Source organism: Mustela lutreola, chromosome 12 (assembly GCF_030435805.1).
Source record: "Mustela lutreola isolate mMusLut2 chromosome 12, mMusLut2.pri, whole genome shotgun sequence".
NCBI classification, from domain to species: Eukaryota; Metazoa; Chordata; class Mammalia; order Carnivora; family Mustelidae; genus Mustela; species Mustela lutreola.
In genome coordinates, this window is record NC_081301.1 from 94,905,158 (window position 1) to 94,923,502 (window position 18,345).

The 18,345-nt window shown below is 36.6% G+C and overlaps 1 protein-coding gene across 1 annotated transcript in view; it reads left to right on the top strand.

Annotated features, from left to right (window-relative positions):
- Positions 1–18,345, top strand: part of JAK2 (Janus kinase 2) — a 140,076-nt gene that overhangs the window by 55,568 nt on the left and 66,163 nt on the right. Inside the window, exon 4 of the mRNA XM_059143324.1 lies at positions 10,470–10,593. Within this exon, the coding sequence (XP_058999307.1) occupies positions 10,470–10,593 (124 nt within the window). The remainder of the gene's footprint in view (positions 1–10,469; positions 10,594–18,345) is intronic.

The following is an 18,345-nucleotide window of genomic DNA, read 5'->3' on the forward strand; positions in this document are numbered from 1 at the left end:
TATGCTGTATAACTCCTCTCTTTTCTTTTCTATTTAGCTATTTTAGCTTCAGGAGCATTTACAGCAGATCCTTTATGAATATATACATTTTATGTATTCTGCTTACAATTACATAGAATAACTAAATCCTAATGTGCTTTCAGTTTATACATTATCTCTTCAGAAGCCTTCATTGAAGTCTTTACTTCATTTGACTCTCTCTCTCTTTTTTAAAAGATTTTATTTATTTATTTGACAGAGAGAAGGCAGAAAGGCAGGCAGGGGGTGGGAGAAAGCAGGCTCCCTTTCTGCTGAGCAGAAAGCCTGATACGGTGCTTGATCCCTGGACCCAGAGATTTTTAAAATTTTTTCTCTACTGTACTTTTAACCATTCTTTTCTTTGTCCCATATTAGTAACTGAGGCTGTAATCTCTTGTGTATCCTTCTATTATTTTTTCCTTGATCATATAAATACATCATATTATATATGGAGACATAATCCCCCTCCTTCCTATACACAGTCATTAGGATTTTGAGGTTATTATTTTATATATTAGAATCATATTTTATGCTTCTTGCATTTATCATGGAAACATATAATGTGAAAAGTTTATTCAAGCCACACACTTTTGCATTAATTCTTTTTATTGAGTTTCCTAATATTCTGCTCCATGGATTGCACTACCATATTTTTTTTTAATTTTTTATTTTTTATAAACATATATTTTTATCCCCAGGGGTACAGGTCTGTGAATCGCCAGGCTTACACACTTCACAGCACTCACCAAAGCACATACCCTCCCCAATGTCCATAATCCCACCCCCTTCTCCCAAACCCCCTCCCCCCAGCAACCCTCAGTTTGTTTTGTGAGATTAAGAGTCACTTATGGTTTGTCTCCCTCCCAATCCCATCTTGATTCATTGATTATTCTCCTACCCACTTAAGCCCCCATGTTGCATCACCACTTCCTCATATCAGGGAGATCATATGATAGTTGTCTTTCTCTTCTTGACTTATTTCGCTAAGCATGATATGCTCTAGTTCCATCCATGTTGTCGCAAGTGGCAAGATTTCATTTCTTTTGATGGCTGCATAGTATTCCATTGTGTATATATACCACATCTTCTTGATCCATTCATCTGTTGATGGACATCTAGGTTCTTTCCATAGTTTGGCTATTGTGGACATTGCTGCTATAAACATTCGGGTGCACGTGCCCCTTTGGATCACTACGTTTGTATCTTTAGGGTACATACCCAGTAGTGCAATTGCTGGGTCATAGGGCAGTTCTATTTTCAACATTTTGAGGAACCTCCATGCTGTTTTCCAGAGTGGCTGCACCAGCTTGCATTCCCACCAACAGTGTAGGAGGGTTCCCCTTTCTCCGCATCCTCGCCAGCATCTGTCATTTCCTGACTTGTTGATTTTAGCCATTCTGACTGGTGTGAGGTGATATCTCATTGTGGTTTTGATTTGTATTTCCCTGATGCCGAGTGATATGGAGCACTTTTTCATGTGTCTGTTGGCCATCTGGATGTCTTCTTTGCAGAAATGTCTGTTCGTGTCCTCTGCCCATTTCTTGATTGGATTATTTGTTCTTTGGGTGTTGAGTTTGCTAAGTTCTTTATAGATTCTGGACACTAGTCCTTTATCTGATATGTCGTTTGCAAATATCTTCTCCCATTCTGTCAGTTGTCTTTTGATTTTGTGAACTGTTTCCTTTGCTGTGCAAAAGCTTTTGATCTTGATGAAATCCCAATAGTTCATTTTTGCCCTTGCTTCCCTTGCCTTTTGTGTTGTTCCTAGGAAGATGTTGCTGCGGCTGAGGTCGAAGAGGTTGCTGCCCGTGTTCTCCTCAAGGATTTTGATGGATTCCTTTCACACATTGAGGTCCTTCATCCATTTTGAGTCTATTTTTGTGTGTGGTGTAAGGAAATGGTCCAATTTCATTTTTCTGCATGTGGCTGTCCAATTTTCCCAGCACCATTTATTGAAGAGGCTGTCTTTTTTCCATTGGACATTCTTTCCTGCTTTGTCGAAGATTAGTTGACCATAGAGTTGAGGGTCTATTTCTGGGCTCTCTATTCTGTTCCATTGATCTATGTGTCTGTTTTTGTGCCAGTACCATGCTGTCTTGATGATGACAGCTTTGTAATAGAGCTTGAAGTCCGGAATTGTGATGCCACCAACGTTGACTTTCTTTTTCAATATCCCTTTGGCTATTCGAGGTCTTTTCTGGTTCCATATAAATTTTAGAATTATTTGTTCCATTTCTTTGAAAAAGATGGATGGTACTTTGATAGGAATTGCATTAAATGTGTAGATTGCTTTAGGTAGCATAGACATTTTCACAATATTTATTCTTCGAATCCAGGAGCATGGAACATTTTTCCATTTCTTTGTGTCTTCCTCAATTTCTTTCATGAGTACTTTATAGTTTTCTGAGTATAGATTCTGTGTCTCTTTGGTTAGGTTTATTCCTAGGTATCTTATGGTTTTGGGTGCAATTGTAAAGGGGATTGACTCCTTAATTTCTCTTTCTTCTGTCTTGCTGTTGGTGTAGAGAAATGCAACTGATTTCTGTGCATTGATTTTATATCCTGACACTTCACTGAATTCCTGTATAAGTTCTAGCAGTTTTGGAGTGGAGTCTTTTGGGTTTTCCACATATAGTATCATATCATCTGCGAAGAGTGATAATTTGACTTCTTCTTTGCCGATTTGGATGCCTTTAATTTCCTTTTGTTGTCTGATTGCTGAGGCTAGGACCTCTAGTACTATGTTGAATAGCAGTGGTGATAATGGGCATCCCTGCCGTGTTCCTGACCTTAGCGGAAAAGCTTTCAGTTTTTCTCCATTGAGAATGATATTTGTGGTGGGTTTTTCATAGATGGCTTTGATGATATTGAGGTATGTGCCCTCTGTTCCTACACTTTGAAGAGTTTTGATCAGGAAGGGATGCTGTACTTTGTCAAATGCTTTTTCAGCATCTATTGAGAGTATCATATGATTCTTGTTCTTTCTTTTATTGATGTGTTGTATCACATTGACTGATTTGCGGATGTTGAACCAACTTTGCAGCCCTGGAATAAATCCCACTTGGTCGTGGTGAATAATCTTTTTAATGTACTGTTGAATCCTATTGGCTAGTATTTTGTTAAGAATTTTCGCATCTGTGTTCATCAAGGATATTGGTCTATAGCTCTCTTTTTTGGTGGGATCCTTGTCTGGTTTTGGGATCAAGGTGATGCTGGCCTCATAAAATGAGTTTGGAAGTTTTCCTTCCATTTCTATTTTTTGGAACAGTTTCAAGAGAATAGGAATTAGTTCTTCTTTAAATGTTTGGTAGAATTACCCCGGGAAGCCATCTGGCCCTGGGCTTTTGTTTGTTCGGAGATTTTTAATGACTGTTTCAATCTCCTTACTGGTTATGGGTCTGTTCAGGCTTTCTATTTCTTCCTGGTTCAGTTGTGGTAGTTTATATGTTTCTAGGAATGCATCCATTTCTTCCAGATTGTCAAATTTATTGGTGTAGTGTTGCTCATAGTATGTTCTTATAATAGTTTGTATTTCTTTGGTGTTAGTTGTGATCTCTCCTCTTTCATTCATGATTTTATTTATTTGGGTCCTTTCTCTTTTCTTTTTGATAAGTTGGGCCAGGGGTTTATCAATTTTATTAATTCTTTTAAAGAACCAGCTCCTAGTTTCGTTGATTTGTTCTATTGTTTTTTTGGTTTCTATTTCATTGATTTCTGCTCTGATCTTTATGATTTCTCTTCTCCTGCTGGGCTTAGGGTTTCTTGTTCTTTCTCCAGCTCCTTTAGGTGTAGGGTTAGGTTGTGTACCTGAGACCTTTCTTGTTTCTTGAGAAAGGCTTGTACCGCTATATATTTTCCTCTCGGGACTGCCTTTGTTGTGTCCCACAGATTTTGAACCGTTGTATTTTCATTATCATTTGTTTCCATGATTTTTTTCAATTCTTCTTTAATTTCCCGGTTGACCCATTCATTCTTTAAAAGGATGCTGTTTAGTCTCCATGTATTTGGGTTATTTTCAAACTTCCTTTTGTGGTTGAGTTCTAGCTTTAGAGCATTGTGGTCTGAAAATATGCAGGGAATGATCCCAATCTTTTGATATCGGTTGAGTCCTGATTTAAGACCGAGGATGTGGTCTATTCTGGAGAATGTTCCATGTGCACTAGAGAAAAATGTGTATTCTGTTGCTTTGGGATGAAATGTTCTGAATATATCTGTGATGTCCATTTGGTCCCGTGTGTCGTTTAAGGCCTTTATTTCCTTGCTGATCTTTTGCTTGGATGATCTGTCCATTTCAGAGAGGGGAGTGTTAAAGTCCCCTACTATTATTGTATTATTGTTGATGTGTTTCTTTGATTTTGTTATTAATTGGTTTATATAGTTGGCTGCTCCCATGTTGGGGGCATAGATATTTAAAATTGTTAAATCTTCTTGTTGGACACACCCTTTGAGTATGATATAGTGTCCTTCCTCATCTCTTATTATAGTCTTTGGCTTAAAATCTAATTGATCTGATATAAGGATTGCCTTTCCTGCTTTCTTCTGATGTCCATTAGCATGGTAAATTCTTTTCCACCCCCTCACTTTAAATCTGGAGGTGTCTTCGGGCTTAAAATGAGTTTCTTGGAGGCAACATATAGATGGGTTTTGTTTTTTTATCCATTCTGATACCTTGTGTCTTTTGACAGGGGCATTTAGCCCATTAACATTCAGGGTAACAATTGAGAGATATGAATTTAGTGCCATTGTATTGCCTGTAAGGTGACTGTTACTGTATATGGTCTCTGTTTCTTTCTGATCTACCACTTGTAGGCTCTCTCTTTGCTTAGAGGACCCCTTTCAATATTTCCTGTAGAGCTGGTTTGGTGTTTGCAAATTCTTTCAGTTTTTGTTTGTCCTGGAAGCTTTTAATCTCTCCTTCTATTTTCAATGATAGTCTAGCTGGATATAGTATTCTTGGCTGCATGTTTTTCTCGCTTAGTGCTCTGAAAATATCATGCCAGCTCTTTCTGGCCTGCCAGGTCTCTGTGGATAAGTCAGCTGCCAATCTAATATTTTTACCATTGTATGTTACAGACTTCTTTTCCTGGGCTGCTTTCAGGATTTTCTCTTTGTCACTGAGACTTGTAAATTTTACTATTAGGTGACGGGGTGTGGGCCTATTCTTATTGATTTTGAGGGGCGTTCTCTGAACCTCCTGAATTTTGATGCTCGTTCTCTTTGCCATATTGGGGAAATTCTCCCCAATAATTCTCTTGAGTATACCTTCTGCTCCCCTCTCTCTTTCTTCTTCTTCTGGAATCCCAATTATTCTAATGTTGTTTCGTCTTATGGTGTCACTTATCTCTCGAATTCTCCCCTCGTGGTCCAGTAGCTGTTTGTCCCTCTTTTGCTCAGCTTCTTTATTCGCTGTCATTTGGTCTTCTATATCACTAATTCTTTCTTCTGCCTCATTTATCCTAGCAGTGAGAGCCTCCATTTTTTATTGCACCTCATTAATAGCTTTTTTGATTTCAACTTGGTTAGATTTTAGTTCTTTTATTTCTCCAGAAAGGGCTTTTATATCTCTCGAGAGGGTTTCTCTAATATCTTCCATGCCTTTTTCGAGCCCGGCTAGAACCTTGAGAATTGTCATTCTGAACTCTAGATCTGACACATTACCAATGTCTATAGTGATTAGGTCCCTAGCCTTCAGTACTGCCTCTTGTTCTTTTTTTTTGTGTTGAATTTTTCCGTCTTGTCATTTTGTCCAGATAAGAGTATATGAAGGGGCAAGTAAAATACTAAAAGGGTGGCAACAACCCCAGGAAAATATGCTTTAACCAAATTAGAAGAGATCCAAAATCGTGAGGGGGGAGAAAGGGAATAAAAAGAGGTTCAAAAAGGAAGAAAGAAAGAAAAAAGAAAAAAGAAAAGAAAAGAAAAGAATTTTTAAAAAAAGAACACCTAAAAAAATATAAAAAAGAAAAAATATATATATTAGATAAACTAGTAAAAAATCGTTAAAAAAAGAAAAAGGTAACAGTTAAAAAAAAAATTTTACCCGAAGGCGAGAAAAAAAAACAAAAAATGAAAAAGAAAAAAATTAAATTAGCTGCAAGACTTAAAAAAAGTCACAGGGAAAAAGCCATGAGTTCCGTGCTTGGCTTTCTCCTCCTCTGGAATTCTGCTGCTCTCCTTGGTATTGAAACCGCACTCCTTGGTAGGTGAACTTGGTCTCTGCTGGATTTCTTGTTGATCTTCTGGGGGAGGGGCCTGTTGTAGTGATTCTCAAGTGTCTTTGCCCCAGGCGGAATTACACTGCCCTTACCTGGGCCGGGGTGAGTAATCCCCTCGGGTTCGCTTTCAGGAGCTTTTGTTCCCTGAGCGCTTTCCATAGAGTTCTGGAGGACGGGAATATAAATGGCGGCCTCCTGGTCTCCGCCCCGGAGGAGCCGAGAGCCCAGGGCCCACTCCTCAGTGCGCCCTCAGAGAACAGCGCCCAGTTACTCCCGTCTGCCTGACCTCCGGCCGCGCTCCGAGCTCACTGAGCCTGCGACCGGTTCAAGGTCCTCCCGAGCTGCGAGCTTACTGTCGGCTCTGTCTCTGTAGCCGGCTTTCCCATTCCAATACCCGCAAGCTCTGCGACACTCAGACACCCCCGATCCTTCTGTGACCCTGCGGGGCCTGAGGCCACGCTGACCCCATGTGTGCTTTGCCCCGGGTAGCCTCTGGAGCGATGTCCCTCAGCGGAACAGACTTTTAAAGGTCCTGATTTTGTGCGCGGTTGCTCCGCCGCTTGCCGGGAGCCGGCCCCTCCCCCCTGGGGTCTATCTTCCAGTCACTTTGGATTCACTTCTCCGCCGGTCCTACCTTTCAGAAAGTGGTTGTTTTCCTGTTTCCAGAATTGCTTTTCTTCTCTTCCGATCTGCCGATGGATTTTCAGGTGTTTGTAATCTTTAGATAAGCTATCTAGCTGATCTCCGGCTAGCTGAGGAAGTCTCAGCCTGCTACTTCTCCGCCATCTTGACTCCTCCCCTGATTCATTATGCACTACCATATTTTTAAAATTTTTTCTACTCTTGAATTTACATTTTCTTACTACTGTACTTTTAGAAGTACATTGCTGGATCGAAAGGGTGACATTTCTAGCAATTATGTGACATAGTCCCTTTTCACCTCATCCAATCAGCCCTAGATGTTATCCCTTCTATTTTTCCTAGCTGAGTGATATAAAGTGATTATTTTATAATTTTGATTTGCATTTTCTTCAATACTAGATATTACCTCCTTTCACATGTTTATTAGTTATTACTCTTTTAATTGCTCTGTTGTGACTGAGTTCCATTTTTTGCCATTTTCACTTTTGTTTTGCATTTTTAATCCTGATTTTTTATTATAAAATATTTAAAGTAATACTTTGCATAGAAGAATATAATACTTACCAGTGTAGTCACCATACAACCTTTCAAATGTATTATTTTGCCATTTTCACATTTTCCTCTGATTCATTGTTAGGAAGAATTACATTAATTTTTCCAGTTAAGCCATCTCAACTGTTGTAAGACAAATGAACTTTGTCTTAATTTTCTTTAAAGAAACGTTATAGGATTTGGTTTGCTGATAATTAAAATGTTTAGGGTTTTTCTGTCTGTTCGTTTACGATGTTTGGCTGGTTTTGGTGTCATAGTCAAACTAAGCTCACAAATTATTTCAATTTCCCTATTCTCTCTCTCTTTTTTCTATAATAGTATACAGAAGATTAGAATTGTCTTTCATGTTTCATTGAACTCACATATAAACTTCCTCTGGGCCTAATTGTGTTTTTTCCTTTCTTCTTGTTACTTTTCTTACCTCCCTGCCTTTCTTCTTCTTTATTTTTTTTTACATGAATATATTATGGTTCCTTTTGAAGTTTTTTGTTCTTGAATCCATTTTTTAAAGTTATATGTGTTTTTAATATTGTCTGTCTGCATTTTCAAATTTATTGGCATTATCTATTTTTGTCTTTATAACCTATAATTACACTTTAAAAAACCATTAGGGTTTATCTGTTTTTTTTTTTTTTTCCTTGCTCAGATTTGACAAAAGCTTGTTTATTTTGTTGGTCAATGCAAATAATGAGCTTTTATTTTGTTGGTTCTCTTTACTGAATCTTTATTCTGTTAACTTCTATGCTTTCATATTTTTTCAGCTCTCTTAGAGATTACGCTGTTGGATTTTTTGGGGTTTTGTTTTTTGTTCTTTTAAAGGTTTTATTTATTTATTCAACACAAAGAGAGATCACAAGTAGGCAGAGAGGCAGGCAGAGGGAGAGGAGGAAGCAGGCTCCCCGCTGAGCAGAGAGCCTGATGCAGGACTTGATCCTGGGACCTTGAGACCATGACCTGAGCCGAAGGCAGAGGCTTAACCCACTCAGCTACCCAGGCGCCCCAGTGCTGTTGGTTTTTTTAATGTAATGTTAGATTATTCTGTTATTTTCTGATATAATTGGATTAAAGCTATAATTTTCCCTCTTACGTATCAGCTTAGTTATATTCCATAATTTTATTTTTATTAATCTTTTTAAAAATACTTATTTGTTTATTTTAGAGAGAAAGAGAGTGTGTGTGCACGTTGGGGGAGCAGCTTCAAGCTGACCCCATACTGAGCACAAAGCCCAACGTGGGACTCTATCTCACAACCTGTGAGATCATGACCTGAGCTGAAACCGAGTCAGCCAGTTAGCCTAGTGAGCCACCCAGGTGCTCCTGTTCCTTAATTTTTAATACATGTTATTAATCATCATTCATTATAAATACTCTTTAGTTTCTGTTATAATTTCTCCTGTGACCTGTGAGGTCTTTAGAAATGTGTGTAAATAAATACAAGAATGAATGCAAGGATACAGTTTAAAAGTTACTTTTATATTGTGTAACTTACTGAAATTATTACATATCTAGGAGTAAGCAGTTGTGATAATTTTAATAAAAATTGTAAATCTTTGTTGTCAGTGTGTCAAGTTGGTGTCATTTTTGTTTACAGTGGAAAAGAATGAAAACATTATTAGAATAAATATACTTTGGGGGTTTTTTGAGGCATATGTTTTTAAATATATAGGTTTAAATATTTTTAAAATACTCATTTTTTTATTTAGTTGAAGTGTAGTTAGAGAACATGGTGTGTGTGATTATTCCCTAGCATTTTGAAAGACTGTGTTTTCTGTGTGCTGGGAAGTAATGTGCATTAATTAGCTGTGTGGCTTTGCTGTTTCATATGTTTTTTTTAAAACGTTCAATAGCCAGGGCACCTGGGTAGCCCCATGGGTTAAGCCTCTGCCTTTGGCTCAGGTCATGATCTCAGGGTCCTGGGATCGAGCCCCACGTTTGGCTCTCTGCCTCTCTGCCTACTTGTGATCTCTGTCAAATAATAAAAATAAATTTAAAAAATAAATAAAAATAAAAATATAAAAAGTTCAATAGCCTTCAAACCTTTGTTAATATAGCTCCTAAAATATCTTTGAAAAAAATCACATACCCTTGCAATTTAAGTTGACATTTAAAATTTTTCACTGTAAGTTTAAGTAGTGCAGAAGATACAGTTTTTACAGTATCTTCTGTAAAATTTTACAGTGTAAAATTTGACATTTAAAAATAAAACTGCTGTGCTAGTCTCTTAAACGTATCCAGTGACCTCTAAATATTTCAGTTGATACCCTTATTATCAATTAAAACTACACACAAATTTTTTTTCTAAAGATTTTATTTATTTGACAGACAGAGATCACAAGTAGGCAGAGAGGCAGGCAGAGAGAGAGAGAGGAGGAAGCAGGCTCCCTTCAGAGCAGAGAGCCCGATGTGGGGCTCGATCCCAGGACCCTGGGATCATGACCCGAGCTGAAGACAGAGGCTTTAACCCACTGAGCCACCCAGGTGCCCCTAAAACCACACAATCGACCTTTCTGTGTAAGAAAACGAAAATAATTGGTTAAGATGTTTTTAAAAATCTGAAATAGTTCCAGCAGTCATATTTTAAAATGTAGGGAAAAAAGATTTAATTAAGAATTCAGTTGTAAGCCATGTTGAACCAAAAGATATCAATTGCTACTGCATTCGTGCTGATATGAGGAAGTGGTGATGCAACATGGGGGCTTAAGTGGGTAGGAGAAGAATCAATGAAACAAGATGGGATTGGGAGGGAGACAAACCATAAGTGACTCTTAATCTCACAAAACAAACTGAGGGTTGCTGGGGGGAGGGGGTTTGGGAGAAGGGGTTGGGATTATGGACATTGGGGAGGGTATGTGCTTTGGTGAGTGCTGTGAAGTGTGAAAACCTGGCGATTCACAGACCTGTACCCCTGGGGATAAAAATATATGTTTATAAAAAATTTAAAAAAAAAGAGTTGTTATTTTTAATGCCATTATAAATTAATGGATGTTATATAAATGTACTTGTTAGTATCTGTAATCATTTCTTTTTCTACTTCTTTCCTAGGAATCACACCTGTGTATCATAGTATGTTTGCTTTAATGAGTGAAACAGAAAGGATTTGGTATCCGCCCAACCATGTCTTCCATATAGATGAATCAACCAGGCACAATGTACTCTACAGAATAAGGTACTTTCTCTAATAAAGCGATTCATTTAATTGTGAAAAGGCAAAGTGAGAGAAATTATCAAACATATTTTTAAATTGCAAGGTACTTTATAATAGAGACCAGAACTTCATTTAAGATATTCTGTCCACCAGAAGACATGTTTTTATATAGTTTTTCACTAGACTGCTCTTGAGCTTTTCTGGTGGGATGCTACTTTACCACTTGTGATTATAAATTAAATTTTAAAATGATGAGAATGGCCTTTACTAACAAAATCCCAAATGTTTGGAATATTGTTAGTTTCCCAGGAAATTCAGTGTTTTGTGCAATAAAATATAATCTCACATCTCTTTTTAATAATTTAATTTTTAAAGTTGAAGTGAAGGAAAGATGTGATTTTGCCAGTGTTTATTTATAGCCTCATATTATTAGTTAATTCATTTCATAATTTATAGACATCTGTAGTACCAATATAGAGCAATCCAGAGGTGCTTTTCTATTCAAAGGCTAAAACAAAGTAATAAGTTTGATCTGTGGCTTTTATGAAATAGATTCATTCCATTTGCAGCGTCAGTGTTGCACAGTAAAATAGCACTTGGACTCCTTCATGATCTTAAGGGAAAAAAAACGAAGCCTTAACAAAAACTAAGACTCAAGAGAAATAGCCTTAGCAGGCAGCAAATAATATTCTCAAATGGTGAGGTGTTAGAAACAATCTCTGTAAAATCAAACACAAGATAGAAAACAAAGAAAGCCACCACCACTGCTTCTGTTTAGGATTTTAGTGGAGTTCCTAACAAGTACAGTAAGACAAGAAAAATGAATAAAATATTTAATAATTGTGAACAAAGAAATAAAGAGTCATTTTTTTGGAGATGATATGATTGTTAACGTAGATAATATAAACAACTTTAGGCATCAGTAATAAGCATTCAGAAGAGTGTGAAGAGTGCTAGATCTGTATGATCAGTATGTTAAAAAATCAACTATTTCTGTACTCCACATACAGAAAAGGGGTCATTTAAAATAACTAGTAGCAACAAAAAATGCAAGTACCTAGGATTTAATCTACCCAAAGTTATATAAGACTTCTTTGCAGGTTTAAGACTTTACAAAGTTGTATTTAAAGAAGCATGCTAACATGCTACGTATGATTGATAAAATATCAGTATCTTCTTAAGAATATTTTTTCACTTTCTGTGTAATGACTATACTTTCTGCAATTAGCAAGTGTATTTTTTTATTTGAAAAGGTCTGTGGAGCAGAGGTCTACAGTCTTTATCCGTAAAAGACCAGTAGTAAATATTTTAGGCTATATTATCTCTGTTCTAACTATTCAGTTCTATTATTATAGTGTGAAAGCAGCCATGACTAGTAAGTAAATGGATGGGCATGACTGTGTTCCAATAAAACTTTATTTGTAAAAACTTAACAGTGGACCAGAATGGGGCTGTGAAGCAGAGTTTGCTGACCTCATCTTAAGAATTAAAAATTGGAAACAAACAAACAAAAAAAAGAATTAAAAATTGGGGGCACTTGGGTGGCTCAGTGGGTTAAGCCTCTGTCTCTGGCTCAGGTCATGGTCTTAGGATCCTGGGATCAAGCCCCACATCGGGCTCTTTGCTCAGCAGGGAGCCTGATTCCCCCCTCTCTCTCTGCCTGCCTCTCTGCCTACCTGTGATTTCTCTCTCTCTGTCAAATAAATAAATAAAATCTTTTTTAAAAAAAAGAATTAAAAATTGTTTCTCTTATCAAATTTATGTATTTTTCCTATCCTACATGCTGTCTATTATAAGAGGCACACTTTACATTAAAACACACAAGTAAACTGAAAGTAAGGGATTGAAAAAGATATAACAGGCCCTCAATAACCAAAAAGGAGCTGGTGCAGCAATATTAATATCAGACAAGATTGATTGAAAAATAAATTGTTACTAGACACAAAGAAAGGACTTTTTATAATAATAAAAAAAGAGTTAATGAGTCAGGAAGACATAATATTTGTTTATAATTGCTGTAACTTGGATCTGAGGACAGAACTCCAAAATCCATTAAGCCAACAACTGACAGAATTGAAGGCAAAAATAGATAATTCCACATTAGTAGTTGAAGACTTCAATATATGACTTTCAGTAATGGATAAGGCAGCTAGACAAAAGATCAGCAAGATAAAGGAAGATTTGAGCAACACTATAAACCAACTAGATGTTCTTATATAGAATACTCCACCCATCAATAGCACAATCACATTCTCTAGAAGAGACCACATGTTAGTCTTCAAAATGAGTCTCAGTTAAGTTTTAAAAGACTGGAATAATACAAAGTATGTTCTTTGACCACAGTGGAATTGATTTCAAAATCATTAACAGAAGGAAAACTGGGAAATTCAGTAATATGTGGTAATTAACAACAGTTCTAAATAACTACTTAGTCAAAGACAAAAATCACAAGGGAAAATAGAAAATACTTTGATAGGACTAAAAATGAACATGTCCACTTGTAGTCACAGTTTAAACAGTGCTTAGGTGAGAATTCATAGCTGTGCACAGCTATGGTGAAAAAGGAGAAAGTTCTGTAATTAAGAGTATTCTACCTTAAGAAAGTAGAAAAAGAAGAGTAGAACTCAAAGCAAGTCAAAGGAAGGAAGTAATAAAGATCAGAGTAGAAATAAATGAGAAAGAGGAAGGAAAACCACAGAAAATCAAGAAACAAAAAGTTGGTTCTTTGAAAAGATCGACACTATTGCTAAGTCTTTAGCTAGATTGATTAAGATAAAAAGAAGCTTAAATTATTAAAAATAATAAGAGAGAACATCTCAAGAAGAGAGAACATCAATCACTGTGACATTACAGAAATAAAGACCACAGGGAACAATTGAATGCCGACAAATTACATAGCCAAAATGAAGTGAACAAATGGCTAGAAAGAACAAACTATAGGAATTGCCAAAAGAAGAAACAGGAAGTCTGATGGACCTCTCATATAAGTACAGACATCGAATTAATGATTTTTAAAAATCCCCACAAAGAAAAGCCTGGGCCCAAATGGCTTCAGTGGTAAATTCTATCAAACATTAACAAAAATTAATACCAATTATTCACAAAAAGAATGAAAAGAAAGGAACACTTCCTAACTCATTCTGTGAGTTCAGTATTACCCTACTACTAAATCCAGGCAGATATCCAGAAGAAATGAAAACTATAGGTCAGTATTCCTTACGAATACAGGTGTAAAAGTCTTCAAAATACTAGCAGACCAAATCCAGCAATATTTAAAAAGGATCAAATACCATGACAAGGGATTTATTCTAAGAAATATAAGGTTGCTGTAATATCCCCAAATCAATCACTATGTAGCACTGTATTCGTTAAAGGACCAAAACCACATGATCATCTTGTTGAAACAGAAAAAAACATTTGACACAATCCAACACCCTATTATGATCAAAATAGTCAATGCAATTGGGATGGAAAGGAGCTTCCTCAGTCTCACAAAGTGCTTCTACAAAAATGCCAAAGCCAATATTATTCATGATGGTAGAAGACTGATTGCTTTCTTCCAGGGATCTGGAACAAGACAAAAGATACCCATTCTTACCACTTCTTTTTAACCTTATACTGTAGATTCTAGCCAGGGAAAAGAAAAAAAAAAAAAAGGCATATTGGCAAAGAAGTAAAACAATCTCTATTTACAGATGATATGGTCTTGCATATAAAAAAATCCCAAGGAGGGACACCTGGGTGGCTCGGTTGGTTGAGTGTCCGACTTTCAATTTTGGCTAGCGTCATGATCTCGGGGTCCCAGGATCAAGCTCTGAGTTGGGCTCCACACTCTGTGGGGAGCCTGCTTGAGGATTCTCTCTCTGTCCATCCCTCCCCCTAAATAAATAATTTGTTAAAAAAAAATCCTCAGGAATTAATAAACTATTAGAACTAAGTAAATGAGTTTAGTCATTTGGAGGATAGAAGATCAATATATAAAAATTGGTTATATTTCTCTACACTAGCAGTAAACAATGCAAATGTGAAATTAAGAAAATAGTTCCATTTGCAACAACGTTTGAAGAAATACTTAGGGATAAGCCTCACAAAAGAAGTGCAAAAACTATGCATTGAGAAAAGTAAGATATCCCTGAAGAAATATATTTTTTTCCTAACGATTTTATTGAGAGAGAGAGAGAGAGAGAGAGAGCTAGCAAGAGCACAAACCGGGGGAGCAACTGAGGGAGAGCGAGAAGCAGACAGACTCCCCATTGAGCAGGGAGCGGGACATGGGGCTGGATCCCAGGATTCTGGGATCATGACCTGAGACAAAGGCAATTGCTTAACTGACTGAGCCACCCAGGTGCTCCATTGAAAGAATTTAAAGAAACACTTACCTAAATGGAAAGATAGCTCATGTTTATGGATCAGAAGACTTAATACTGTTAAATGGAAGTACTCCTCAAATTGATCTGTGTAGTTAATAGTCTCTATTGAAATCCTAAATGTCTTTACTGCAGAAATTGACAAGTTGATGGTAAAAATATCAAAGTGATTTGAAATAGTCAAAACACTTGAAAAAGAACAAAGTTGGAAGATTTATGCTTCCTAATTTCAAAACTTACTCCACAACTTTAGTAATTAAGACAGCATGGTATTGGCTTAAGGTTAGGTATATAGGTTAGTGGAACAGAACTAAGAGTGCAGATGTAATCCCTGATATTATGGTGATTGATACTTGATAAGAGTACTAAAACAGTTCATGGGAACTGTTCATGCAACAAATGCTGCTGGGACAACTGGATATTCACATGTATAGTAATGAAGTTACTATACATAATGTATAGTTATGTCACACTACAGACATACAAAACATTTACTTAAAATGAATCATAGACCTAAATCTAAGAGCTAAATCTGTAAAACTCTTAGAAGACAATATAAGAGTACATCTTTGTATACTTAAGAGTAGGCAGTGGTTCCTTCAGTATGGTACCGAAAGTTAAAGTGATGCAAGAAAATAGATTAGTTGGGATTCATCAAAAGGTATGTTTGTGCATCAAAGGATGCTGTCAAGAATGTGAAAAGACAGCCCACAGAAAAAAGAAAGTGTTTGTAATCATATTTAACAAAGGTTTTGTATTTGGAATACATAAAGAAGTCTTGTTCAACAGTATAATGACAGCTAGCCAATGAAAATGAGGGCAAAGGGTTTGAATAGCATTTTTCTAAATAAGACATACAGATAACCAGTTAGCACATGAAAAGATGCTCAATATTATTAATCTTTAGGAGGAATGTAAATCATAAACACAACAGCATACCACTTCACCCCAATAGGATGACAAAGGTATAAAAAATGGTCAATAAAAAGTTATAAATTTTTCTAATTATCACCTTTTTTAAAAAAGATTTTTATTTATCTATAAATAAAAGAGAGAGAGCGAGCTCACAAGCAGAGGGAATGGCAGGGGGAGAGAAAGAAGCAGGCAGGGAGCCTGATGTGGGGCTTTGATCCCACCACCTAGGATCATGATCTGGGCCGAAGGCAGACACTTAACTGACTGAGCCATTGGCGCCCCTCAAATGATCACTTTTTACGTAGAGCATAGGGTGCTAGGTAGTGAGCCATGCTTCAACAACAGAGCACAAGAGAAACCAAAGTAGAAAAGTTTATTATTCACAGGTCCTGGAGGAAGTACCCTGCAGGCCTCCAGGGACCATATGGGGAGATCAAGGCAGAGTAGTACAGAGACACAGGACCCAGGGCACATGCCTTTACTAGGGTTTGTGAGTGGGGTTCCAATTTTAATTTTGGGGTTCCAAATTTAGTTCAAGCCAAAAGAGCTGGTCTTTGATAAGCCATGTTGGGTGTCTTGTTGACTTATTGACTTCAGTAAGGGTTAGGTGCTGGGAAACGGGAGATTGTTAGGAAGCTGTATCAGAAACTTGTATTTGCTTATGACTCAATAGGCTGTTCTCTAGGGCATGCATGTGCATGAGGGGCTATTGTCATTTTAAGATCACTGCAGGCCTCTTAGCTAAACAAAATGGATGCCAAGGCAGCAATACCAAAGATTAACTTAGCTAAACTCTCCACATGTGTTGGCAAGGATGTGAACTATTGAGACGATCATGTGTTGCTTTTGGAGATATAAACTAGTACAGCCAATTTTTAAAATTGTTTGGCTGTTCCTCAAAAAGATGAACATAAAATTAATATATGATACATCGATTCCATCCCTAAGTATGTATGTCGGACTAACACACACACACACACACACACAGAGACAGTTGTACATATAGTTCTTAGCAGCAGTGTTCCACAATAGCAAAAAGATGGAAACAGCCCAAATGTCCATCAAGTGATGAATGAAGAAGCAAAATGTGATTTAGCCATGCAAGGGAATATTAAATGGGCAATAAAAAGGAATGAAGTGCTAATACTTGCTATAAGGTGGATAGTCCTTGAGCATATGCTTAGTGAAAGAAGGTAGAAAAAGCCACATATTATATGATTCCATTTATATAAAATGTTCAAAACAGGCAAATTTATAGAGAGACTAGTGGGAATTCAGGGCTGGGGAGTAGGTGGGGTGATTTGGATGTGACTGCTGATAGGTATGGAGTTTCTTTTAGTGGGGATGAAAATGTTCTGAAATTAGATCGTGGGAATGTTTGTACAGTGCTAGGTATATAGTAAAAAACATTGAATTGTATACTTGAAATGGGTGAACTTGAAGGTATGTGAATTATTATCTCAGTAAAGGTGTAAATAAAGCAATATAGGATATTTTTAGTTTCTTTGAAGGACAAGTTTTTAACCTATTTTATTCATTCATTCATTTATATTCATATGTAACTGACATATTAGCAGCAGATAGACAACACAGTGATTTGACAATTATACACGTTATAAAATGCTCACCATGGTAACATCTATCACCATACAAAGTTACCACAATATTATTGACTATATTCCCTATATTGTACTTTACATCCCCATGACTTACTTATTTTACAACTGGAAGTTTGTACCTCTTAATTCCCCTTTATTTTGTCTATTCTCCCCTCCCCCCAACAACCACCAGTTTGTTTTCTCTGTTTATTAGTCTGTTCCTTTTTAACTTTTTTGTTAATCTGTTTTGCTTTTTAGATTCTCTGTATAAGTGAAGTATGATATTAGTCTTTCTCTGACTTGTTTCAGTTAGCATAATACCCTTTGGGTCTACCCATGTTGTTGTGAATGGTAAAATTTCATTCTGTTTTATGGCTGAGTAATAATCCATTGTGTATATACAACATACCTTCTTTATCCATTCTTCTCTTGATGGACACTTAGGTTGCTTTCACATCTTGGCTGTTGTAAATTATGCTGCAGTAAGCATAGGGGTGCCTATGTCATTTCAAATTGGGTGTTTTCATTTTCTTTGGATAATACTTAGTAGTGGAATTATATACCCAGTTGTATGGTACTTCTGTTTTTAGTATTTTGAGATTCTCCACACTGTTTTCCATTGTGGCCATGCCAGTTAACAGTCAGTCCTACCAAAAGTGCATAGAAGGTCTCTGTTCTCCACATCTTTGCCAGCACTTGTTATTTTTTGTCTTTTTGACACTAGCCATTCTGACTTGTATGAAGTGATATCTTAGCGTGATAACCCCCATTCCTTAAAGGAAGAAGCAATTATTTGTTTTCATGCCAAATCAGTATTTATTTTGAATTCCTTTACTCATATTATTGGATTAATATTAAAAAATTTTTAATATTTTATTTCTATATTTCTCTGT